Genomic DNA, 20,268 nt, shown 5'->3' with positions numbered 1-20,268 from the left:
CTTTTCCTTTTTTAACTCATTACTTTTTTTATTTAATTTGTTTTCTTTCTTTTTTCTTTTCCTTTCACATTTTTTTTTTTTTACCTTTCAATTACACGGGGATTTACGAAGACAAACACCGCGGTGATCCTAGATACTAAAATTTCTTAGATACTAAACAGATACTAATTAGAAACTAAACAGATACTAATAAGAAACTAATAGCAAAGGGGGTAATTGTTGATAACAAAAAATTTTCAAAATTTCCTATTTTCTGCATAGAATTAGAGAGTACTCTGAAAATACGTCAACATATTTTTACAGCGATTTTTGCGCTATTTAGCGGATTTAGGCTAAATTTCTTTTTGATATATCACCAGTGTGAAATAAGGCGATCACATACATACACATAGTGTAAAACAACTGAATAGAAATACGGGGAAACGAATTTGGATTTGTTTGTTTGTTTGTTTGTTTGTTTGTTTGTTTGTTTGTTTGTTTGTTTGTTTGTTTGTTTGAACAGATGAGAAACTGGTCCAAAAACTGATGCGGATCTCAAAAGAAAAAAATAATTTTTTTCGTATGATTTGATTTTATTCTGGTCTTATTCCTGTCAATTCGAGTCAAGTGCGATGTAGAGTAGTTACTGTAGTTGATGTATCAAGCGTGACGTCCAAGCGCGTGATCCAAGCGTGACTTCCACTAAGGAAGTCTTCACCGTAAACAACATTCATTATGTCGACGCCAAAAAGTACAAAAGTAAACGTTTGCTGTTTGAAAACTTAGCAATAACTTAGCGCTTCATCGGTATAGAAACGTTTCAGAAATGTATATTATAGTTATTTCCTTGTGTATTGCATAGAAATTTGCAAGCGCCTAAACCAGAAACAAGACAAAATAATCTTATCAGACATTGGTCTAGGATCCACACAAATTACAGAAGTTGCTGTAAGAAATTTAAGAAACCATAATTATAATGCCTTGCCATAGATTCTAGCTGACTTTACTCGGTAAATAGCTATTTTTTATTATTTTATTTTTTTACGAAGTACCCCCCTGACCGTTTTTAATATCTGTTTAGTATCTGATAAGTATCTGAGGGATTAGTATCTAGGATCACCGCAATACACATACAGATTACATAACGCACGAACTCATAAAAAAAGGCAGACTAGCTTGAAATAAAAAGAAAGGATTGCTTAATTCACAAACATTCTCCACTTTTCGTTAAACTGCTATTCTTTGGGATTCTTCCGAGCTTTACCACTCTCAATATTTAGCTTATCATCAAAAAATGAAAGAAATGCTTCAAAAGAAGGAGCCAGTTTGTTTGAGAAATGTCTAAAAAAATGTGCGATGGTTATTTCGTGATTCACCCCTATAAACCTTTTTTCTTTTAATTTATAATACCAATACAACATTTCTCTAGGTGAAAAAGAAATCTCTAAACCAGACTTTTCCAGAATATTTGCAAAGAGGATATTACACACATCAAACTCTCACTCATCTGCCTATAAGAACTAACGTAAAGATAAAAAAGGTCAATGCAAACTAAAAGCATTATTAAGACTTCAAAACGAAAGTGCTCGATATTGTAGGATGCGAAAGGCTTGTTGGAAGCAAAAGGCAAACACAAGTGGCTGCCGACACCTACGTTATCCTAAAAGCCTAAAAAACTGAATTCATCTCCGGGAACGCTTTTCTCAACCGTCATCTGCTTTTAAATAACGAGGGAAATGATTAAGGATCCATTCCAAACTTATACCAAGAAGCGCAATATTAACTATCAGTACATAATCAAAACAGCAATATATACGAAAAGCTTATGGTTGCACTAAAGAAAGATTAACTTAAAAAGCTTTTTCGTCGTAATGATTAAAACAAGTTGGAACAAAAGAAGCGAGAGGAAATTGACGAGAAGAAAGAAGACATTTTCATCAACTGGATTTAGGGTGGCGACATGTGTCACAAAGAGAGCGAATTTTTGTTATTTTTAGGTAAAGCGAAAAAATATTTTTGATGCTTATTAAAAAACATTGTACAGTTACCCAGGAAGGAGAACTGGTAGTCGAAAAAAATACTTAATCCTTTTTCTTGTCCAGTTTTCGAAGATCAATCTTTGATCGAGGCAAGGCAAACATCCCTTTAAATATTGATTTAATGATTCTATATAGTTTTAGCCAATTTTCCTCAGATGTTTATAGTATTTAAAAAAAACAGTGATTTTTGGGCAAAATAGAGAAAAAAAACTCCTTCCACTCATACTTTCTATTTGTCTCAATTGCCTTTTAGTGTGAATGAACTTATGAAGCGATGATTATCTTTCACTTAAGAAATCAGTTTTTAACTATATATCATCATTTCTTAAAAAGTAGCGCTTTTAGATTCTTATCGAGTCATAAATCGGCTCCAAAAGTTGTCTGTCAGGCACTCGATGATACACCATAGATATCTCAGCTAATGTAAATAGAATACACTTACTCACGTAGCTCGCGTGAATGAAGTAGATTCACAAAAATGAGTTAAGTACTAAGCACACAGTGTAATTAGCGCTCTTAAGGAGCTATTTTGACGATAACTTCCGTCGGTTTCTATATACTCAAGGCCGAAAAGACGAGATCGTAACACTGAATCTGTGACGCCGTGGGGAGAAGGTTTAGGAAATACATAGTTAACGGGTAAGTTCGTTAATATATAGATTTAGTAACTGACGCCACAGGGACCCCGCGACCAAAAAAATCTAGGTGGATTAGTAAATACCATATTTCTATAACTATGGAGCTCCGCCGTATCCAATCTGTGTGATTTTTTTTCTCGATTCTTTCAGCTCGTCATGTTAGCCAGGGGGTGGTCTAGGGACCCCCCCCCCTTCTAGCAGCCGAGAATACAGTAAATGTAAAAGACATCTAAAATATAGGAGAAAATGCCTTGAAAGGGCCTTCTTGGGCGGCGAGCGCGCAGGCAGGCAGGCGACCAAATTTTACGTCTCGCCACAGGGAACAGCTTAGTTATGCCATATTTCTTTACCTATGGAGCTCCGCCGCGCTGGCTACGCTATGAGATTTTTCTCGAATATTTTTCACGAATTGCATTTTATTTTTTGTTAAAGATATTTTTCCATGGGATTTGTATGTTAGTCTTTCATAATCTAGTGAAATCAAACATCAGTACTACTTGAATCAGAAAAAGCACATTTATTAATTCGTTTATAAGAAGTGTATCAAAGATGGCACAAATTTTTTGGCATTTAATTTTTAAAAATAAAGCATTTTCAATAAGCGCGCACATCCCAACGCCACGCTGACGCTCTTACACAATATCCCCAATAGCCTGTGCTGAAAAACGCAAGACTAGTTTCAGTACCGCGAGGTTAAACCAGCCTTTTTGTTTTGAAATGGCAGTGTTTTACCGGCGAACTGTCACATTTTGGCGAATGCTTAGAAAACTAGACCAAACTAAGGCTATAATTTTCTTTATGAGTCCCTCATTATCACACAAATCTGTCATCTTTGGAAAGTATGGTTTTAATGCTCGCCAGAGCACGCGCATGCGCATATGTTTTCAGCACTGTATCCTCAATACAGTGCTGTCTCAAAAGGATAAGTAGAAATGATTCGCTCCTCTGAGTTTTGAATGTTTCTCTTCCCTTTGTAGAAGGAGTTTTAGATTTGAAATGAATTACAAGCTCAAGTTATGCGCTCTCTTACATCTCTCGCATTATTAAATACGAATAAACGAGCTTTGTCACCTTGTAGCTCACTCTGCCAAGAATTTGGTTCTATCCATTCTGCCACCTGTCTTTTACAAATAGACCCCTCTTAACGCACTTTGCTCAGCCGTCTCTGACTTTAGGGGGAGTAGGTATAGGGGATTCTCTTGCCATCCTGTCAAAATATCACAAATGCGAAACACTAACCTCTTGAAAGTCACAAATACGTTCACCACTGAGTTCGATTAACCGAGCATAAATATAATAATGATAATAATGTATTTATAAAGCGCTAAAACTATATGTACATTTTCCAAAGCCCCAAATAAAAAAAAAAAGGGAAAACAAAAACTTTATAAACATAAATCATCAAGACCGCTTCATGCATAGTAGGTTTGGCATAACAAATGCGTCTTAATTGCCTGTTTAAAAGAAGTTAGTCCTCTTATCCCTCTGATGAAACTTGGTAACTGGTAATTCGTTTATTCGTATTGTGGATAATGGTCGGATAGGCGGCCTGTAACTGTTCCAGTGGTTCTTGGTAGGTCAGATCTAACAATACTTCAAGCTGAATTGAAATTGTCGCGTCAGAAAAGTCAAGCAGGCGATGGCACATGGACACAACCTTCTCCGTAGTTTCTTTAAACAAGTGACTTTATTTTTTTGTTAAAAAAGGGGGGGGGGCTGGATTCCACCCAATCCACCCCCTGTATCCACACCTGGAATAACCAAGTCGCAGCTGATTAAACTTCTGCTCACGACCCCCTCCCCTCCCCATAAAAAAAACACACACACATTTCCCCCTGGACACGAAGAGACAATTAGGAATACTCTACTTTCCTAGCAGAAGATGCAACATTGAAGACGCGGCAAATATGTCAGGTAAGTCTCGCGGATGAAGCTGGACCAGGGGAAATCTTGAATAGAAAGGGATACGAATGCACTAGTCGATAACCTTGGAATTTGAGATGCTAATGTCAGTATTGGATTTTATTGATACACTCTAGCCTTGATAACAATGTTCGTATAGTTTTATCTAGTGATAATGTCTGTATAGTTTTAATCTTGTGGAACCTTCTGACAAGAATCAAGTAATGCTCTAAAATTTCAAGTATTAAAAATAGTCTTAGTGGGTTTATTTGATAATAAATATCTCTGGCCCATTTTATCGTTTCGGGTTGCTAACAGTATAGTCCCATATATTTAGAAACATATTATTCAATTACCGATCCCATTCGTGTAAAAAATACAATTTGCATTTTTCTTAATCGCATTTTTCTCTATAAAACACTATCGGAGAAAAATAAACTATAAAAAACGAAATCCATGAAAGCGAGCTTGTGCTTGGCATATGACTTTAATCATTATTCTTCTTTTTCTGCATTTTTGCTGAATTCAAAAATAGGACATCATCTACCCTATCAAATGTAGCAAGCATTTGTTTAATAACTTTTTTCGTTTGAAAGTAATTGTTATTTAGTAACGTGCCAAGATTTCGCCCGTTGCATTAGTTGGAAGGCGGTCTGCATTGCATACGAAATTAGGAGAATTCCGTGCCTAATAATCCAAAGGTAAAAAAAAAATTGGAAAAGTTTGTCGCTAAAACAATCCCCTTTTATTGCTCTACTGAAAAAGAGGTGGGGATAAAGAAGCTTTGGATATGGAGTATAAGATAGCGGACAGTGCCACGAGTGACAAAATAGATAATTTAAATAATAGATAAAAACGTGGTTAACAATAGCTATAATGATGATAGAGCGTTAGTCAATCTCACAAAGCACAATCAATCAAAGGTACTTTGGTCTATTTTTAGTCAGAACAGATTATATTTAGAGGTCGATACACTCTTTTTATAAAAGCCTTGTTTGAATATAAAGAAAAAGAACCCTCTTAACAGCTTAAGAAGACTTTAGACCTTTTATCTTTTAAATACAAAACTTTACTAATACTTTGAAGTTTTCTTAATGCACAAGTCGATGGTCCGGTAGTCATATGTAAAACCCATTAATACTGAATGCCTTGTTTTAGTGCTTTTCAGTGTCTATGTTAATGATCATTAAAAGCGATTAGTTTGCTTTGCTTCGTTCAACGCAAGAAATCATTTACCTGATCTCCTGATCATCATCAGAAGAAAAAAACATCTATGGCTGGGATGTCCTAGAGAAACCCATCATTGTCGTCCACTTTTCCACTTGTACCTAAGGTCTACAAATCTTGACAACTTCAAAATTAACAATGTGCTTTGTGGTTAGCTAGTACATTCATTTCACTCAGCCTAGTCCCAGGCGCTCTTACCGGGTTTCCTGTACTCAGAGATAAACCGTGAGGTAGCCTGGGGGCTGGGACGAGCTCACCCACAGAACGCCTAGTGAAATTCGCCAAGTCCCTGATTTTTCAAAACGGTCCCTGATTTTACCTTGCCTACGCATCGACCTCACGGCTTAGATGTTTGTCATTTCACGACTTAGGGCTTGTTTCCCGAGAAAGGAAAGCATCCTCTACACATTTGGAAGTTTGTTTGCTTCTATTTTCATCGTAAAAGCTTGCACGAAGCTCCGAATTTTGGAGAAAATTGACTCGAGACTTGTTTTGATCGTCGCTGGAATCTTCTCCGCATTTGTAAAAATCTTCCCCATGTTACTTTCCTCTTGTTACATTTAAGTTGTTCTCATTTGTATTTCTTTTTATTTCTTCTGCAAGTTATGATTCCATGTATAACTAAAGTTATTTTAATAAATGTGGAGAAGTCAAAAATCAAAATCCATCGTGTTTTGATTTTATGCAGCCAGCAAAAAAAAAAATTTGTGATTAAATTCTTGATGGCAATAGTTTTTATCTTAGCTATAAATCGGAATAACCCTGCTATCTGTGCTATACAGTATGTGTTATTGAATAAAGTTTCATTTTCATATTTTTAAATATATCGGTTGTTTGTTATAGAATCCTTTGATCAATCCTGTAGAATACTAAACGAATGCGTCTAATGAGTTTTTTTAGGTCTCCGAAGCCACTTGAGCAGTATTTTATTCACTACAGTGACATTTGCATGAAGGATGTTTTTTATTTATTTATTTTTATTTGGGGGAGGGGACTCATTATTTTACAAGAGTAGCTGTTGAAAAACATTAGCCTGGTGGGATGTACTTTGAAAATCATGGGCCATTATAGCAAGATTTTTTAAGGGGTTTAGTTTTGCTTTTCAGCAAACCATTTTTCTCTCAGGTTTCTTCTGTTGCAGTGGTACTACCTATGTATCCCAGTTCCCTTTAGCCTACAGTGATACTAACTTATCTTTCATTTGTACACAACTCCCAGTAAAATGGGTTAGTTTGACCAAATTCCTCTTCTTCACCTAGCTACAGGCCTGCTTACTTGCTTGATAACATTATTCTTTAGTAGAGCTTTCAACTCTCGCATAACATAAACTAATTGAAATGTCATCATCATGTCCCATCTATTACTACCAGAAACTACAGTCTAATATTTTGGCCATTAACTATTTCTTTCTATCTACCAGCACATGCAGCTATCTGTGAGATTATAGGAATGACACAAAATGGTCTGATAAAAGCCTTTATACAATCACCTGATCTGTTAAAGCTAAGGGCAAAGACAAGGGCAACTTGGGATATACTGGAGTGATTTTTAAGGGTAAATTTAGTGGCAACAATAAAAAATAAAATAAAAATTCAGTGATTAGTTGATGTTAGCCTCATGTAGTGCATCATGCATTGATCACCCTCGCATACCCAGGTGTTGGTTAAGTGGGAAGCGTCCGCCCCCTACCCTCACCCCTAGCTATGTGCCAGACTTGAGAACAATTATAAGCTCAAACATTGGTTTATATCAAAAGCAAAATGGTTTAAATTTCAAGATAAAGAACTTGGACTTCTTGTGTCCCCTTCAGAAGACTTATCCAAACTTTTTGAGTAAAAAAATATCAAATAGTTTTATTTTTTTTTTGAGACCAAAGGTTGTTCCCTTTGAAAAAAGCTGGGCTGCCATTTGAAAAGGCTTCAAATACTAACACTTCATTGCTAAAACAACACCCGGATAAGATTATCAACTAGCTATTGAGGACAAAGGTGGAACATGAGGACAAAGGTGGAACACGAGGACAAGGTGGAACTGAACATTCCGAAAAACAATTACAGTTAAAAACAAAACAACAAAAGCTGCAGTGTTTCTATTTATCATCGCCAACAAACAAAAAGTTTAAGTATAAAATCTGAAACTAAATTTGACATTGAAACAGCTAAAATAAGTCATTACCAAGAGTGTCAGTTCGTTCTGAACACCGCTGAGAAATTATCAAAAGATGACCAATATGAGCATGTGTGCGGTTATGCGTGGAACAAACTCCTCCAAACATCTAATCGAATCTTCGAGGTAAAACAGCCAAGCCGACCCATAAAATACAAGCGTCTTTGAACGTATTCCTCCGTTTGCTACTTTTGCATAAGGTTGATTTTCCTGCAGCATATTCGCTATTCTCTGGTCGCCATTTCGGATTTGGCGAATTTCACTAGGCGTTCGGGGAGATGGTTTCCTGTGACGTCACAACTCTTACCATCCACAGGAAACCCTATAAGAACGCCTGGGACTAGGCTGGGATGACCGGCTTGTCATGTAGCGCGCATTCTTTTCAACCCGCTCATCGGGTTGATCCTGAATCTAACAGAGGGGTCTTTTCTGTATTCTTATTTCAATTCAGACCTACTGCTTTGTGTCCTCCTATTTTCTCAGGATAGGCATTATACCTGGAAGCACGGGTGGCCCAGTGTGTTAGCGCGTCGGCCTCTCACCGCTGTTGCCCAGGTTCGAATCCTGGCTCAAACTGGGGATTTTTCCGGGTTCCTGCCTTGAATCGAATTTGTCACAAGTGAGTTGAAGTTATTCTCCCGTCTTCCCGTATTCTCCCGTCTCCTGTTTCCAGTCTTCTCGGATAAGGACACTAAACCGGAGGTCCCGTCTCTTCAAGCTGCACTACATTAACCTGAACCGAAGGGACGTAAAAGAACCACTGGGGACGCAATAAACCCTCTGGCAGTGACCAGTTACAGTGCTTACTAACCGAGGGCCATATGTTAGAAAACTTTATATTCAGTTAAATATGCTACCCTCGATAAACAAAGATTACAAAGTACAAAGAGCTCGTCCCTTCGATAGACTATAATCCTAGGCGAATGTGCGGAAAAAACCTTTTAAGAAACCAATGTGCGGAAAAAAACCTTTTAAGAAACCAATGCCAGGGATTAAGCTTTGAATAAATTTTATCGTCGTTTTTTCAAAGATATCGCTGCTGCAGTTAGTTTCACCATTACCAAAACGCAAAATGTCATTTTTTCAACCAAATCAACCTCGCTTTATTTTTGTTTCCTTTTGAATTATACTAATACAACTAAAAGACATATACCCACGTCCTTTATTGACTAAATGTATTCGATGCTATAGGGATTGTGAAATTGAAGGTTATGGCGAGAGAAAAAGAGTTTTTTCTACTGAGGCCTATAAAATAGATGACAGTCAGCCTAGTTCCCAGGCGTTTTTACCGGGTTTTCTGTGCTCGGAGATGAACCGTGAGGTAGCATGGGGGCTGTGACGTCACAACTCTTACCATTCACAGGAAACCTTACCGCAGAAAACCCAATAGAACGCCTGGGACTCAGCTGGATGACAGCATAGCGGGCATGGGCGTACGTGGCAAACTGGGTGATCTATTTAGTGCCCCGAAACGAAACTACACTGCTACACGTGTGCATGACTTTATTTTCATCATTAAAGCGAAACAATAAACAGAACGGTCAACCTTCGCGTTGTTTTTTTACGTGAGAGTTCATGAAGTCCGCTCAAAAGTATTAAAGGATTAGGATCTATAAATCTGCGTATTTCCCAGGGCACTTGGATAATGCATTTTAGAAGCAGAATATCAAGTTTTAATATTATTACGAGCTTTTTATTTTCTTGATCATTTTTTTCAAAAACGTTATACGAGTAAGCGCTGCCTCATATTTCATTGACAGGCCAATCAATACACATACCATTTCCGCATTTTTTACGCTCATTCGTTGACTTGTTTGTTTTGCTCTCGTTATTTTCCGACGCGTTTTGCTTTTTACAGTGGCTAAGAACTTGTAAGAATCTGTAAACCAGGATCATCGCCTTTAACGCGTTTCGTACCGACCTGTTATATTATAAACCATGGCAAGAGACAAACAAGGACAAATCTGTGGCATTTAAAAGGACGTTTTACATAGGTATTATATGCTAAGGCCGACGTATAATCCATTTTGAAACTAATTTCTGTCACAAGTGCTTGGTCATTGTTTCGTCCCTAGTGACTAACGTGACTAAGGCCTAGATTAAACGGCGTGCCAGAGTCGCACCGTTCTGGTTCGGTAGAGGTTCGATCATAGAGCGGCTGTACAATAAACGTCGAACTCTTTGTTTGTTAACTCCCATGGGTATGGAGAGTTACAATATAGTCCATAGGCACAAAATACATGCTGCTTTGTCTTATGACGCTAAAATGGAGGACAGAACACGAAGACTAAAAATGACTAGAAAGGCCTTCTTGGTCAGAGCAATATTGTCTAATAGGGAGAGGAGAATGAATTGATTACATGCCGCAATAGATTGGATAAAGAAAAGGCGACGGCTTTTGCTGCGTCTTCTGTTTTTTCTATAATTACAAAACGGCATTTCGCATGAAATGCACTCTCATTTCGTGTCCCCGAAACAAAAGCTGCACATCTGTACCCGACCCGTCGATTCCTCAGGTAATGATTTCCGAAACGCCGCCATTTTCACTTTTGCCTGAAAAGTGCGAAGCGAGGGGCTACATACGGGCTTTCAGGCTACATACAGGGTCTCAGGGGAGTTATTGTCAATTGGGCGCATGCGCGAAGAACGGGGGGGAGTCAATAATACTCTGCACGGGCAGCTCCTTTTTTTATTTTTGTTCAACCAAAACGATTCGCATTGATTATAAACAAGAGACCATGATGTATGGTCTCTTGTTATAAACTCATCTGCATAATGTAATCGTTATGACTGGTGCGACCTTGGAGCACCATTTAATCCCTCGCCGTACCAAAGTCGCATTATCCGACTAGCCCACCCGCTCCAGAAAGTTGGTGCGACCTCCCCATTAATTCAATTTCGTGCGCAATAAACGGCGTGCCAACGTCGCATTATCTCGAACTTTTCTAGAGCGACTCGATAATGCGACCCTGGTACGCCGTTTGATCTCTTTGTTTGTGCTGTCGGCATTTGAAAACAAACCGCAAAGATTGTTTTGTTAAGACTGCAGTGACGCGAATAATCGTTTAACTTAACATGCAAAAAAAACGTCAAGGCAGCCTTCGAGATTTGATGTCCGCTCTGTTGCGATCATTTAGTAGGAACAAGATGGACTATTAGCGCAAGCAAGGCTGAGGGAAAGGTGCTAGTAAGTTTTAGACTCTAGAAAGCTTTCATTTATTGTTCAACAGGCTGTCATGCTTTGTCGGTGTAACCATATTCAAACGCGGGAAGCCAGCCAGCCACAAACACACCTGTATAATTCGTAAATTCGTAAAAAAGGTATCGGAGAAACTGTAGACCAGTTGAACAGCAGATATTCCTTTAAACCTTAATAACAATTTGTTTAAAACATTTATAATTACGCAATAAGAGGATCTCAATAAGAGGATCTAACTGTTACTAGATCCTGGAATAAAAGTCTGATCAAAAGCTGACCAGCTCATTATATTCAAGACGGATTTTGACTATTTTAAGTTTTAAATTGTGTGTGTTAGCAAATAGACAAAACAAGTATGTTATCTGATGTTTTAAATACACCTCTCTAATTGAAAATCGTTTACTTTGCTAAAGCAAACTTCAAATGAAAACAGGTTTGTTTGCATTTACTGTTAGCCCATCTGGTCGCGCAATGTTCATATGACTTTTGCAAATAAGCATGTCCTTTCATTAAAATTTCAGCTTTCGCTAATAACTTCTTATCATATCTTATCTAGCTTTTTTAATGATTAAGAATTTATCACCTGAAAGAAATTGCGCAGCCGATACTGTCGCATGATATGAGGATGAAGGAGGACGAATTTGTTCTTATATGGAATTTGGAATTATGGCATTAAAAAAAGAAACACACACGCGCTATCAACTCAGAATAAAAATAAGTCAAACACAAGGGTAACAGAATGAAAATTATGTCAAACACAAGGCGTAAAACAGTAGAGTACGTAAAAATGTGTCAAAGCGTAACAGACATGAAAATGGGTCAAACACAAACGTAATCTAACCCAGAGTGGAAATGGGTCAAACACAAAAGCAAGTATAATAAAGCAGTCGCGTTCGCTTTTACTCGCGCTCCAGTCCATTAAGTTAAGTAGCTAAGCCAATAAGAGATTTTATACCGCCCGCTCCTCCACCCGAACCAGGATATTGTTCCCAGTCTCCCGTGATCCTCTCTTCTTCTCTCTTTGGGGTGGGGGTTCTCTCGAAGAACTAAACCCCTTTCTGCGCCACAATTCCCCTTCAAAACCACACAAAAGGCTAAAACTAGCTTTATTTTTCCGAAGGATAATGAGAGACTTTAACCAATATCCTGGTTCGTCTGTGCTGCTTTTTCCATTGCCTCTCGCTCGCCTTGGCGTTTTAGAGAGGGATATTGTGTTGGATATTTGGCCGCGTGTTGTGTAAAAATCGGAAATTACTTGCGTTGCGTCCTAGTGAGAACTTATTGCGTCCAAATCCAAATTCGAATGGGAGGCGGGAGGTGGGGGGTCTCTCAAGAGCTCTTTTCCCTATAGGATGAGAGCGTAATCAACAAGGGTATGAGAAAGCTCCTGCTGTTGTCTTTGTGCTTGTACAAAACCTTTCGAGTAAGCTGTGACTTTTTAAGGTTTTCCAGGAAAGATTTCCCGGAACTAAGCTATTGGGTAGTTTTTATTTGTTTTCCAGACTTCTAATTAACACATAAAATAGAGGGGAGTATTTTAGTGAGTGCACATTAGCGCAGTTTTCTTGACAAAGATGAGTGGGAAAATGTGAACATGCCCAAAATTCGCGTCAGACACTTCTCAGTGATAACTACCATTTACAGAAAAAACTGAAGCTTTAAAAGTCTGGACCCCTACTATGAATAGCCGATAGCGAATACGATAAAAACAATAACCCCTAAAATCTAACTTTCTTCCGCGACTGATTAGGGTTGTTGGCGGTTTCACGCAGGGGAGCCGAAGATTAAAAGACAATAAATTTAACTTATAGCCGTTGACTAGCTAAGACTGACATCAATAAACGGGAAAAAGTAGACCTTACTTTTAGCTACACCGGCAACGGATGGTATACAATATCGGATGTCACATTTATTTATTTATCTTAATTAATACAAATGTATTGAATATTCTTTTTTAGTAGTTTATATTAAGAAAAAAGGGAATGTCGAGGCTTTAATTTCCATAGTGCCTTTAAGGTGCTCCCCGGTGAGTAGGTGGTATTCCGCATGACAATTAATAGTGTCTAGAGTTTAAATGTATTCCTTCCATTTTGTACACTTTTTACTTCGTTTTTTAGATTTGATCTTATGGTAGATATTTTCCTTCAGGCGCCCAGACCTATTTAGACGTGTTCACATAAACAGATCAAAATGTATGCTGCATGTCATTCATTCTTTTCATTGAGGCGACAGTGCAGGCGCTTTTTTCGTTCAACAGGTCAGATTTTTTTCCTTGATCAGCGCCTGTTCTTCATTTCTTTTTATAAAGAGAAGCAGAAAAGTGCTGATATTACCAATTAGTATAACCCCTTACGTCTTTTAGAGTTTTTTCTTCGATTTTCTTTGCTTGAAGTTTAAGGGGAAGAGTTAAAATCAAAAGTTTGAACTATTATTAAACCTTATTTTCTTTTATTTATATCACAAGTGCTTAAGAAACAGCAAAATGCTTGATTGTCCAAAACAAAGATAATTGAACCATATGGTTCGACATTTGGATATCAAAATGTTTTCAGTTTCTCGACGTTTCAACAACCCTTAAAATTACTTCCTTGAATCACCTGCAGTTCCGATATAATAATACAGTAATCACCCGCGCAAAAGAACCTAGAGATTATAAACCAGTTCAGGTAAGGATTTAGCATTTTAAGGATCCTTTTTACCATAAGAACCTTATCAGTTTGGTGGGAAAGGGAAAGAATAGGCCCTTTTTTGAAAGATTGTTTTGTCAAAACAGGGGCGTAGCCAGGGGGGTGGTCTCGGGGGCCCGGGTCCCCCTTTCTAGCAGCCAAAAATACAGAAAATGTGTGAGACATTATCTAAAACACAGGAGAGAATGCCTCAAAAAGGCCCCCTGGCTACGCCGCTGCAAAATTCTAACAGTCGATAACAAAAGAGAAAATATGCTTTTAGCAAATGTTAACTTTTTTCTGGGAGTTTGAGTGATTCACTGGAATCATTTTAATCAGTCTGGATCCACCCCTGAAATTATGCTGCGTTCAGCATTGACTGTTATTGTCGGTGTATATAAAAAATAAGAACTAATCAAGAACCTAAACAGCCTGATTTGTCAAAAGATACCCCGATTTATAAGAATCTACTGTATTCAACGTGATCTTGAAAATTTAAGGTACTTTAATGCGGGTGTTTACTGTTATAGAAACCGGTTAGAAACTAGCAAAAGCAAACGATCCATATACCCAGGTATACTTTGATTTTTATCATTTTTATGAATAATCACGAATTAAAAAAAGGTCTAGAGAGTGCGAAAGATATCAGGTACAACAAATAGCTATTCTTATTGACGTTCTAGCCCGGGTAAAATTGATACTTCACTTTGCGAATAAAGCAATTATATCTGTTTCGATTACTCAGGAACCAAACTGACGCCTTAAATTGCCGACAGGAAAAAGGGAAACTAAATCTTAGCCGTTAGATTGACTGCCACTTTGATGTTTTATGAACGGAAACACGGGGAGTAAATCTTAAGACTTCTGTCGGAATTAAGGCCTTATCATTTACTGTATATTGTTTCGGTATTTCATTTTCAAGGAGATAAGAATCTTTCCCATGATTTTTTCATTTAAAGTCAAGGCAATAACCGTGTAGTGTTGCTGCTAAATGGCCCCAGGAGACAACAAAACTTATGCTTACTGATAGATGAGCAAGGCACGTCCTTTCCCGTCAATACGCCTGCCTCAAATAAACCCTCCAAGGTAATCTCATTTTTCATGGAATATTTTCCTATGAAATAGTGGAGTGGAGGTAATTTCAAACTCGTTCAATTGTTTCCTATTGAACTCAATGTCGTCACTTTTCAACATATTGCGAACGGCCCCAAAACGGCGTTTTAGTTTAATTGTATCTGTACTCTCTCCTTTTACAATGAGTTGTCATCAAATTAATTAATATTTTTAAAGATTTTATAAATGATTTCTTATTAATATTTAGATATGTACTGTGTACCGTGTACTACGGAAAAGGAGTTCTCAAATTTTAGCATAAACTTCGGCAAATTATAGGTAAAAAATCCGTTTTTGCTTGTTGATCATCAACGCATACATAATATCAGTGAATATCCTTTTTCAGAAGCCCGAACCTATTGTATTCTAAAGTGTTCCTCAGATCTCAAGCAGTTTTGTTCGAAACGTTTTTTTTTTTAACTCACGATTTATTACTTTGTTTTTCATTTCAAACATGAACACAAATATGGCGAATGTAAATATGAGCTGACTTCCAAGTTGGCATATACTCTTTTTTATAAGAACCTTTTTTTATAAGAACGTCCAGCATGAGATCTCACCAAATTTTAAGATAATGCCGAGGCCAGATAGCAAAAAAAAAATGTTTTTTAGTCCTGAAGCATTCTTAAATGCAGAATCAAATTTTGCTCGTAGTAACAACCTTATTTATTGATATTGATCATAAGTGTAATTCTCTTCCCTGCTTCAATTCATTTGGTATTATATTCTTATATGCACTAAAATTTAAGAACATCGTTGAAAACATATTAAGCCTTAAAATGTCCCTACTGAAAATTAGACTTTCTTATAAATAAGAATGTACTACAATAGCGATCATTCATCTTACCCTTAACCAAGCAAACTTCCTCCCCGTTTAAAGCGGTCTTTTTTTAACAAAATAGACATTTCTAATGTAGTAACATCAGATCAACTCACACACAAATAAAAGTATTTAACACTAAAAAAGGTAAATAATAATAATAATAATAATAATAATAATAATAATAATAATAATAATAATAATAATAATAATAATAATAATAATAATAATAATAATAATAATAGTAATAGTAATAGTAATAGTAATAGTAATAGTAATAGTAATAGTAATAGTAATAGTAATAGTAATAGTAATAGTAATAGTAATAGTAATAGTAATAGTAATAGTAATAGTAATAGTAATAGTAATAGTAATAGTAATAGTAATAGTAATAGTAATAGTAATAGTAATAGTAATAGTAATAGTAATAGTAATAGTAATAGTAATAGTAATAGTAATAGTAATAGTAATAGTAATAGTAATAATAATAATAATAATAATAATAATAATAATATTAATATTATGTTATGTGATTTTTGGAAGTAATTAGAAATTCAAATTTTTTATTCCTGAAACTCTCTCTTGTATTGGATCCACAGTTAAATTTTATTTCCGCTATTTTTTTTTTCTTCAGAAATTTCAGTTTCATATTTTTATGCTTTTTAATACTACTAATACTTCCTCTAATGTCCAGTTAAAACCATAACAGCAGACTAACTAATCTATTACGTTTACTTTTAATAAGGTAAAAGCGACAAACCTATATTTCATAAGAATCAGTACTATGGTTGGTCGGCAGTTTTAGTAATTACTCTTCCAAATTAAAGGAATATCCAATAGAAATGAATGTACGTTACTTGTGTTGCTATATTAATAGTTTTTCTAATTGTGTAAAATTTTTTTCTTATTATATTTGTTTATACGCGCGATGCCAATTGTCAACAACTCAGTACAACTGTTTCTATGATCTCTACTTGCTCACATTTTGGCGAAATCCTTAGATCTATTGTTTGCTTGTCACTTCTTAAGAACAATGAATAGCTAGTCATTTACAGAGAATTGAACACGAATCTGACATTCAACCTAGCCTCTGCTGTGTCCAGTTCTTTCTTTCTTTAATTTACGGGAAATCAAACCCACTAGGACATATGCGCCTGAAATTACCGCGTCTCCAATCTAATTGGATTTGCTAATATCCTGTTTTTCTCTTTAAAATAGACAACTACGCCACAAATACAGCCTCCGCAAAGAACCACAAGCCCAGAGCTAACTCAAAAAGCATTTGAAAAGACAAAGATTAACCATGAAGGGAACTTTACCAAACATTACGAACGCATCGACGGAAGGCGGGGCTGTTCGTCTATTTGAGATGGAGTTCGCCTGGGCCGTATTTGGCACTGTGTATATGGCTGTCGTACTAGTGCTGACCGTTGTTGGGAACTCCGCTGTGATGGTTGTCTTCATGACAAGCGACATGCTCCGATCTACCGTAAACAATCATTTCTTGCTAAGTCTAGCCATTGCGGATGTACTCGTTGGCTTACTTGTGATGCCGTGCGCAATCGAAGCTTTTCGAACCCAAACGTGGCGATGTGGTGTGTTTATGAAGGACTTTAACGCATTTGGGAACTTCTGTTTCTGTATATCATCCATTATGCACCTGATGCTGCTCTCCGTGGACAAATATCTCTCAATCGCGCGACCGCTTCTTTACCCCACATGGATGACGACTCGTAAAGTGTACATATATTGTCTGATCGCATGGATTTACTCTGCCTTTTGGGCGCTCTTACCCATAATTGGGATTAGTTCCTACGAGTGCTTTATCCCGTATATCGGGGAATGCGCATCGGAGGATTGGGCGTCTAATGGCCTGAACTTGACGTTTGCTGTGTCGGTTGTGACTGGGACGTACGGCATTGCGCTAATAGTCATGTTTATTGTATACGTGTTACTCGCTCGCATCATCCGTGACCAATCGAAACGAATCGATGTCCGTATCGGTGAAACAAACCCTCAAGAAAAGAAGGCAAGCAACAAATCAAAAAGTTCGGTTCTAAGAAAGTATAAAGGGCTAATGACAATTTTGTTGCTGATTTTAACTTATCTCGTCTGTTGGTCGCCATTCTGTATCATGCTGTTTTTTGAGATCGCGAAAAAGACTAAGATCAGAGGACCTGCGTCTATGGTAGGAATGATCATCGGTTTCAGCAACAGCTGCTGCAATCCTATTATTTACTGGCTGAAATACAAGCGATTTCGCACGGCTTTCAAAAGGATTTTTAAAAATCACGTTATCAATCGCTTAACTCCTGGGGGAGGAGGGACCTTCTATACACCGTCTGACGTCTCAGTGACCGCAGGGTCCATCACCGTCAGACGAGTTCAAAATGCCCCTGAAGACAGCGATACCAACACAAAGACGAAGTGATTCACCTGGCTATTACGGGCGTAAGCCAATGTATCACTGATGAAGGGAATAATGCCATAGCTCGCTATAGCCATAATAACAGCCCATTGACAATACTGCAATAAAATACAGGCATGAACCTGGCTTTTACGGGCGGTAGCCAATATTTAACAATTAGACTACGAGTTCGAGTTTTCTATGAGTCAATAAATAGTCAACGCGGCTCGTAGCGCCGGGTTGACTATTTGACTCAGAAAACGAGAACAAGTAGTCTAATTGTTTTAGTATAAATCCACTCACATACTACCTTCAAATAAATGACGATTTTAATAACTCCCAGTAATAAATAACCGCTTTTGGCGCCGCTTTTTAGCTACTCACTATATATATGCTCAATAGATAGTGAGTACGGGAGCCATTCAAATTGCGGGATTCGTTTGTGAGTGGATTTATACTAAATTACGACAGAGTGCCTAGTAAGCTTGCGCCAATCGACACAATCGACTAACAGTGTTAAAAGCTTGTTGCCGCCCAATTCAGATCATGTGATGATTCCTTTGGGTGGATACTTCTGTTCGTTTTTTACATACACTCATGCACTCGGTCGTGTGAGAAAAATTGTACAATTGTAACCGCCCTAAACACCGGTAACCGATGGAGTCTATTTGCAATATCACAAAAAATATATAGCAGGTCCAAGCCTTGCTGTTGCGGGCGGGAGTCTTAATATGGACCTTTTCTATATCAATGAGATGGGTATTTAGATTACGACTTTTATCCTATCATCACGCTGTTTTTCAATGTTTTGACGCATAACCATAGAAAGGCGTTGTCGGGGCTAGGGGGGGTTACGGCTTCGGTTTATGGGGCTCGGAAAACATGTTATCATCCCTTCTCCTCAAGCGTACGTAATATCGAAACGTAATATCTTGTCACTCACTCAGTCAGTGTATCTGTCAGCCGCCATTTTGTAACCCTAGCAACATGTCGAGTTTGACTAAAGGCGAACTAGACAGCAAGATTTGGTTGAATGCGACACCTCTACAACTCGAGTCGTAGAGTGTAAATTAGTAGATTAGTCTACGACTTCACCACGATGCTCGACTACGAATCCGTAGTGTGTAAATCCCCTCCCCCCTCTCTCCACAGCGGAGAGTCCACTTTCGGTTCTCAATAGACGTGCTTTTTGTAGACAAAACTATAAAGCATAAGTTAGATAAATAAATTAGACTACGACTCCACTACGATGTTCGACTAAGAAGCGTGTGTATTTTAGGGCTAAGACATATCGTAGGCAAGTCGCATACGATTATGAAATCGTACTGTCTAAATCAGCCATAAGCATAATAAAAAACTATTGCGATATTTTCGATTGCATTGCTCTCCATTCTTCTCCCATTTATCGCGCATCCAAATTATATTCAAGATGGAGTTTCGTATGCTCAAATTCACTGAAAAAGTCATTGTCAGTTTCTCGTCGTAAGAAAAACGTCTCAAACCAATTTTGCATTAAAAGCAAAAACAACGGTGGCTGTGTGAGAACTTTTAAATGACCATTGATAATTGAGGTGTGATGCCTTATTAACAATGTTTCAGTGAATGATCTTAGCTTCTTGCTTGATTTGCCAGTAGAAATGGGAACTTTGTGCGACTCGATATTGCGCGGGAGCGTAAAATAGCGGCATGACAGAGGCTCTAAAACTAGGGTAGGATACTCAAAAATGATACAATCGTTTTCCATTTATTTTGCAATAAAATATGTATTTCATGTGATCACAAGGCTTTAAAACGAGTGCTATCAAATATGAGTTGGATCGTCCTTCATTAATTATGGCTGTCTCAAGAATTGTTTATTTTTCTTAGACCTTATGGATCTCATGAAACACGAAGACAATATTTTGAACCGTGTCTATTTTCTTTAGAAACGTTGATATGATAAAATATCCCTCGTCCCGAATAGATATGGAATATCACACAGAGCGTTGTGGGTTATTTGAAGAAAAAAATATTCCTTTTATGTTGGTGTTATAACTATGGCGCTCCAGGCCCGTAGAGCTGGGGGGTGAGCCAATAATTTAGACGAGAATGAAAATAAAATGAAAAAAATAT

The 20,268-nt window shown here is 37.4% G+C and overlaps 1 protein-coding gene across 6 annotated transcripts; it reads left to right on the top strand.

The window, feature by feature from the left end:
* The first annotated feature begins 479 nt into the window (after nt 1-479).
* On the top strand, nt 480-19,524 carry LOC5520765 (trace amine-associated receptor 5). Of its 6 annotated transcripts, XM_032365900.2 has the most exons (3): nt 480-2,657; nt 4,536-4,570; nt 16,968-19,524. In XM_032365900.2, exon 3 carries the CDS (start codon nt 17,053-17,055, stop codon nt 18,178-18,180), a length of 1,128 nt encoding a protein of 375 aa, XP_032221791.2. In that variant the 5' UTR covers nt 480-2,657; nt 4,536-4,570; nt 16,968-17,052; the 3' UTR covers nt 18,181-19,524. The 6 variants fall into 6 exon arrangements, with proteins under 6 accessions (XP_032221791.2, XP_032221789.2, XP_048585895.1 ...); XM_032365898.2 differs by lacking the exon at nt 4,536-4,570; XM_048729938.1 differs by lacking the exon at nt 480-2,657 and having other exon boundaries at nt 2,664-4,570.
* The last annotated feature ends 744 nt before the right edge of the window (nt 19,525-20,268 follow it).

Source organism: Nematostella vectensis, chromosome 7 (assembly GCF_932526225.1).
Source record: "Nematostella vectensis chromosome 7, jaNemVect1.1, whole genome shotgun sequence".
In the NCBI taxonomy this organism is placed as follows: Eukaryota; Metazoa; Cnidaria; class Anthozoa; order Actiniaria; family Edwardsiidae; genus Nematostella; species Nematostella vectensis.
Note: the sequence above shows the minus strand (reverse complement) of the source record. Positions and strands in the feature narration are given on the sequence as shown.

Coding starts and splice junctions, on each gene's coding strand:
- LOC5520765 (XM_032365898.2), top strand. CDS start 17,053: ATGAAGGGAACTTTACCAAACATTACGAACGCATCGACGGAAGGCGGG.